We start from the raw sequence: 6,983 nt of genomic DNA on the forward strand, positions 1-6,983 counted from the left end.
GCAATTTTCTGTTGAGGGACAGTCTTGTCCTTAAGAGTGAATTTGATATATATATATCTATATATATATATGTATAGGTTTGTGCCTTTAAATGTACATATGCATACATATATACACACAGACACGTCAGTATTGTGCTGGGTACTCCTGACCTCAATTCAGCATTGTCTCGTTTAAGTAGTAACCTCTGACAGATCCGTTGAAATGTGTGTTTTTTTTTATGCAAATCAGAGTTAAAAGTCGACAAATTACGTTTACACGGTTTCCCTTTTTCCTTGTTGCTCAATTGTTTGCTTCACACAAAAAAAAAGTGTTGCATTTGTCCGACACAATAAATAGGAAGATCGTTATTCAAGGCACACTCACATCAAATTGAATGGCAGTACAAAAACTGTCCCGAATAAATTATTATTATTATTATTTTATCAGTTTTATAGTGCCAGCATTGAGAAAGCCTCGCCTGACAACGCCGGGGCACTTCAATTTCAGGTGATCCCAAGCTCCACAACCCCTCCACTACACTGGAGTCAATCCGGTCTAAGTAAATCCATTTGTCAGTCCCGCGGCTGCACTTTGTGTTTGTTTCCATGTGTGCTGGGTTCGGTTGAAATCACAAAGTGCAGGTTTATTGTTAAGAGCTCTTAATATTTTTTTTCCCCCTTTTCAATGACAGCATTTAAATCAGACTTGAAAAGGGCTGCAGGAGGAGGAGGAGGAGGAGGATGAGGAGGAGGGCAGGAGTGAAAACAGGGAACAGTACTTCAAAATAGCAAAAGGGGTGTAGATAGGCAGCATAACCATGCATGCGAATGAGAGCGGAGGGTGGGGTGGGGGGGGGAGGTGGGGGTGGGGGGAGCTTAGCACTGCATGTTGTGTGTGCACGTGTGTGTGCACGTGCGTGTGAGTGAGTGAGTGAGTGAGTGAGTGAGTGAGTGAGTGTGTGTGTGTGTGTGATTCTAGATGTGTTAGATGAGTTCCTACTTGTCGGAATGCGCTCAACTACACATCACAGGGAGTCCTGAATGAAAAGAGAGAAAGAAAAAGGTAGTCTTACTATTTCAGCACACACTCAATAAATTTTCCTTATTCACCATGTAATATATATATATATATATATATAAAACTGTCCCACCACTACTTATGATCTTTAGTAGTCTATTTTACTATCGATAACGACTGACGTGGGGGGGGGGAGAGACTTGGTCAGCTAGAATAACCTTATTTCTGCAGCACATTGCGGAGCATACACTGACAATGTATTTTATTCCTTTCCTTTAAAATGATCATTACATGTTTTTATTTAAAAAGCACACACCTGTCTGTGTCGCGAACGTTGCCTACACACAATGTAAACTCCCAAGTTTAAGTCGACGTAGAAATCCAATTAATGTATATGTCTCGTACCGTTTCTTATCCCTCTGTTGGATAAGCAATGAGTCACGTGATCATGGAACTCACTAGAAATGATGAGGTGAAATAGGGTCAGGGATAATAACAGTAAAACAATACGGTTCAAATGAGTGACGTTTATGTGTGTTCTCCACACCGGTGTGGAAGGTGTGTGTCTGTGTGTGTACTCCTCCCTCTGCACTGCAAATGAAGCCGTCTAACATGGCGCCCTGAAGAGGCCGCCGCTTGGATATCGGACCGGCAGGGAGAGGAAGCGGAGGGCAGCCGGGGGTACGTGGAGGGAACGGCCCCGCGTTCGTTTTGGCACAAGATGAAAACAGAAGCTTTCCCAACGTGTCTACCGATAAACACAACGGATGAGAAGTGTGAAACAGCTCTGTCCGCCATCTTTCTCGGTGTATCTCCAAATCTGGATAACTATCTCGTATGGCTTCATGCTCAAATCCACCTGAATAAATAACGCATATGGCTTCATGCAAAGATAAGAGTGTTGACTTTTTGTGTCCCATCATGCATTGCACAAACATGGCTGAAAGTGTCGGCATGTGTGTGGTGGGGGGAGTGTTGTCGTGAGGAGGGAAAGCAGTGCGAGGGACGTCTACTGAAGGGAAGGATGAGGGATGTACTGGGTACCATGTCAGCAGCTGCCTTCTAGCAATGACCTCTCTCTGTAGTTGTTACTAACGGGGTACGTTCAAGGAAGGAAGGGTTTTATGAACCTTGGGATCTTAATTGATTATAGATTTACTGTCAAATATGACACTCAGTGCTACATATCCAATTACAGTGACATATTTTAGAGTCAGTTCGTGCTACAATGCCAAAGGATTGTTGTCCGCGTATCATGGTCAAAATCACCATCATCACCATCACCATCATCATCATCACACAAAATATACTAATTCTAGCATTCTCAGTAATGCCTGTTTCAAATTGTAGATTGAATTCGGCTTCTCTTCAAGAAATCAGATGTTTAGCTTAAATATAATATTTCCTATAAGCAGCGGCCAAAAAGATTACTCAGATTGATTTCTGTCTGCTAAAAAAAAAAAAAGAAAAAGAAAAGAGAGATCTCAGGATATCATTTGGGTATTCAGAAAATAAAATAATCGGAAATTAAAGTGAAACAACTTTTTTAAAAATGCCTAAATAAAAACGTACCTGCACATGCCAAAATACAAAAATCCAATAAATACAGAAATTATTGCACAATTAAAGGCTCCACACATGTCATGTCTCAACTGGTTGATTGTTTAAAAAGGAACGCCAAATGAGGCAGTTTAGACAGCTTCAGTTGGTGTTAATATGTCCGTTTATCTTTTCACGTCGTTTTTTTTTTTTTTCTCAGTTGGCAGTTTCTTAGGCAGAAACACAAAAGTAACCCAAAATTGATATTTAAGAAAAAGAGTATCCAGCTACCCCATTTTGTATTTTGTTTTTTTTGTTGTTGATTTTTTTTTTTGTTGTTGTTTGTTTTATTTAAAGTCAAAGTGTGACACAGAGCATCGAAATAGGGAACCTGGTTTAGCTTCTCTCTGCTTGTTCGATTTTGACCTCGTTGGTCATCAAATGTTCCCCGTGCCACTTTTTCATATGTTTCTCCAGAGTGCTGTACACACTGAAGGGCATTTGGCAAATGTCACAGCGGTAGACCTCCTTACCGAGCTGGCCGTGCGTCTTCATGTGACGTGTTAGCTTGGAGCTCTGGGCGCAGGCATAGTTGCACAGCTCACACTTGTAGGGCCGCTCGCCGGTGTGGCTGCGCCGGTGCACCGTCAGGTTGCTGCAGTTCTTAAACACCTTCCCGCAGAACTCGCACGTGTCACTCCTCCGGCTCTCCTTAGAGCTAGGCCGGCCCGGCCCGGGGCCACCGCCCAGGTGAGGGGTGCTGCCCCCGCTGGCTGTCCCGCTGCGGCCCGACAGCCCCCCGTCCAACAGGTCCCCCGGCGGTGTTGAGAAGCGCAGGCTGCCGTTCTCGGAGGAGTGCTCAGAGGAGGTGGCGAAAGGCGATTGTCTGGAATCAGTGAACCCCAGGAAAGGGTCTTTGATGAAGTGCCGCGAGGCGGCGTAGCCCACCAGCCACTGTGAGTAGACGTTCTCGGAAGGGATGAGGGGCGCTGGGGGGATGTCCAGGTCCTTTTCAATCTTGATCCTCTTGTTTGAGGAGTTGGACAGGCTGGGGCTGGTGATGGGGGTGGGCTTGCGGAGGAAAAGGCCTGAGAAAGAGTCGCCGGAGCCACAGTTCCGGCCATTAATAGTTGTCCTCTCTCCCTGCCGATGGTCCATCTCCCCTGCCACTGAGTCCTCATCCCCTGTGTCTCGCTGGCCATCTGAGCCCCTCTTAGAGAAGGGCATCCGTTTACGATTGTCAACAATCAAGTTATTGAACTGCTGTAAAGAGTTAAGCGCTACTCCCTCCACCATCTTGCCAAGGGCGAGCGAGGACTTCTCATCGGAGGGTGGCTTAGAGCCGTTCTCCCGGTTGCGGTAGAACTCGGACTCCATGCTGAAGTTGGACTCTGGCCGGCTCTCGTTCTCCAGTTCCTCTTCCTCTTCCTCCTCCTCTTCCTCCTCATTTCCCTCGCCTTGGAAGTCCCCATCCCGATTCTTCATGCCCTCGCCCGTCACGTCGCTAGTGCCTGGCTCTGGTGAGCTGGTGGCAGACAGCCCATCATCAGAGCGCCCCGTCAGAGACCCGGCCTTGTGCATGTGGGTCTTCATGTGGCGTTTCAGCTTGCTGGCCTGAGAGCAGGCATGATCACAAAGCTGGCACTTGTAGGGTTTTTCACCAGTATGGCTGCGCCGGTGTACCACTAGGTTGCTCTGAAACTTGAAGGTCTTGCCACAGAACTCGCAGGACTTGATCTTGTTCTGCGTCTGGGGCGGTGTGGTGCTGTTGGGGGGCATCGGCGGTAGTGGAGGGGTGCTCAGAAAGGGCGACTTGGGCCCGGGCTGAAAGGGGTTGGGATTGAGCAGTCGGTGCATAGGGTTGGCCCTGCTGGGAGAGAGAGGCGGGGTGGCATTGTTGTTCCCCGCCAGCTCACGTAGCCGCCTGGAGAAGTCCATGGACTGGGACTCCATCGCCATGGGCGTCAGGCGCATCACCCGCTCAAAGGCACTAGGGTGCTGGGAGATGAGACCCATTTCCTCGGCGCTAAGGCGTTCCAGCCGGTGCGGGTCCAAGTGGTGGCGGGGCGGCGGGCTGACAAAGGGCGGGGTGTTGGGAAGGCGGTTCTCCACGAAGCCCGGCGGGGGCTCTCGCAGTAGGGGCCCGGTCATCCGAAGGAGATGGAAGGGGTTGTTCTCCCCAAGGAAGTTGGTGAGTGGGGACTGGGGGATGGGCTCACTGCCCATGGGCGGAGGGATGGTAATGCGCGGCGTGAGGGCGGTGCTGGAGGGATTGGACTCCAGGTAGATGCGGATGCCGTGGGTGTTCTGTGCATGCTGCAGGAGGAACCAGGCGCTGGGGAAGGGCTGCTTGCAGGTAGTGCAGATGTAGCTGGAAGGCTCGTCCCTGCCACCTGCAAAGCACAAAAGCAGGAAATACGTCACGCGTCAAAGAAGCTGGACAAGATCATTTCACCTGAGTTTCTGGGGCGCTATGCAAACAAACAAACACCACAATCACACCAACAAACACACAGCAGTTCAGACAGCAGATCCCAAATTCACAATTCAACAGGGATTTTAAAGGGATTTAAAATCATCAGTAACAACGGCCTTCCACCAGATTCAAAAATTGCCTATTTGTGGCGCGCAAACTTTTCGTGGCTGCGAGGCGTTCGGGTGTGATAAGTGCGTGTGTGTCGCATGATTTTTTTTTGCATAACACAAGCGACAGCTAGAACAGCCTTTGCTCATCATGTTGTCACATAAATAGGACGCACTTATCAGCGTTTTGACAACTGGCTTTACGCAGTCACACGGGATTGGCCCACACTGGATCCGTGTTTTAAATGGCGCCTAATCTTTCGCCTCCCCGCAGACTGCTGAATTACTACGGCGGGTGTGAAGTATGTCTTAGTGGGTGTGTGTGTGTGTGTGTGTATCCATATGTTCTTTTTGTATAGTTTGCAAAACCAGTCCAGAGAGAGAGAGCGAGGGAGAGACTGTAACTTTACCAATTTGGAGACGCCAAACAAATGTGGGGGTCTGTGAAGGAGGTACAAGTTAAACTGTGAGTTCAAGAACACTTATCACACGTTCTCCACCAAATGAAGCCCCGGCCCACCCCACCCCTCCGAGGAGAAGCGCAATAAAAAAGTGGCAGGGATCAGAGAGGAGGAAGGGGGTAAACTGGTGCATTAAAATGAATAAACTCTGGCGTCCAGGTGGCATGGCGGTCTATTCTGTTGCCTACCAACACTGGGATGGCTGGTTCAAATCCCTGTGTTGCCTCCGGCTTGGTCGGGCGTCCCTACAGACACAATTGGCCGTGTCCTGCGGGTGGGAAGCCGGATGTGGGTACGTGTCCTGGTCACTGCACTAGCACCTCCTCTGGTCGGTTGGGGCGCCTGTTCAAGAGGGGAGGGGGAACAGGGGGGAATAGCGTGATCCTCCCACGCTCTACGTCTCCCTGGTGAAACTCCTCACTGTCAGGTGAAAAGAAGTGGCTGGCGACTCCACATGTATGGGAGGAGGCATGTGGTAGTCTGCAGCCCTCCCCGGATCGGCAGAGGGGGTGGAGCAGTGACCGGGACGACTCGGCGGAGGGGGTGGAGCAGCAACCGGGATGACTCGGAAGAGTGGGGTAACTGGCTGGATACAATTGGGGAGAAAAGGGGAGAGAAAAAATAACAAAAGAAAAAGAAAAGAATAAACTAATGTAGACAGGGAGCAAAAAGTGGGGAAATGGCGAAAGGAAGCAAGGCGGCGACAGTTCCTGACTTCTATTCTGTTGTAACCATCTGCGCTACACAACACTCACAGCCAGTTGCATCTGTGTTTTGGACCGTTACAATCCAGTGAAATCAATCGCAACCAGCAATACGCCACAAACACAGGAGAGAGAAACCCACCGTAACCCCTGATATGACCCTTCTACACCTCTTACCGCTGGTTTTCTGCCCTGCACACAGTGTCTGCTTATTCTCACCTCGTTCGACTGCAACAGTCGACGCGTTTAATCACCACCGAAATGCGGCGGAGAGCTTCAAATACTGACACCGTGGGCTGTTCCTCCACCGGTGGGTAAATTCGGCAACCAATCACAACAAATGTTGAAGGACAGTCAAAGCAGACAACAACTGTTGTAACACAACCGGGCTTCTGTGTTGGGTTTTTCTTTTCTTCATTCTCTTAACAGGGGGGAAAACTTCCAAGTCAAATCAACAGGATTTCTACAAGATGAACACATGCAGGCCAGACTCTGATCAAGCAAGAGAGACAGACAGACAGACAGACAGAGAGCGAGAGACAGAGAGAGAGCAAGAGGGACAGACAGAGAGAGAGAGGCAGACAGAGACAGACAGACAGAGAGCGAGAGACAGAGAGAGAGCAAGAGGGACAGACAGAGAGAGAGAGGCAGACAGAGACAGACAGACAGAGAGCGAGAGACAGAGAGAGAGCAAGAG

At 49.1% G+C, this 6,983-nt stretch overlaps 1 protein-coding gene across 4 annotated transcripts in view; it reads right to left on the minus strand.

Moving 5' to 3' along the window:
* Positions 1-995: 995 nt before the first annotated feature.
* Positions 996-6,983, minus strand: part of bcl11ba (BCL11 transcription factor B a) — a 63,133-nt gene continuing 57,145 nt past the window's right edge. For 3 of the 4 annotated variants that reach the window (XM_056296056.1, XM_056296054.1, XM_056296055.1), the window contains one exon: positions 2,935-4,931. In XM_056296056.1, the coding sequence (XP_056152031.1) occupies positions 2,935-4,931 (1,997 nt within the window). Of the gene's footprint in view, positions 1,019-2,934; positions 4,932-6,983 lie in introns of those variants that run through there. The other variant, XM_056296057.1, reaches the window with a different exon arrangement.

Source organism: Lampris incognitus, chromosome 16, assembly GCF_029633865.1.
Source record: "Lampris incognitus isolate fLamInc1 chromosome 16, fLamInc1.hap2, whole genome shotgun sequence".
Taxonomy (NCBI): domain Eukaryota; kingdom Metazoa; phylum Chordata; class Actinopteri; order Lampriformes; family Lampridae; genus Lampris; species Lampris incognitus.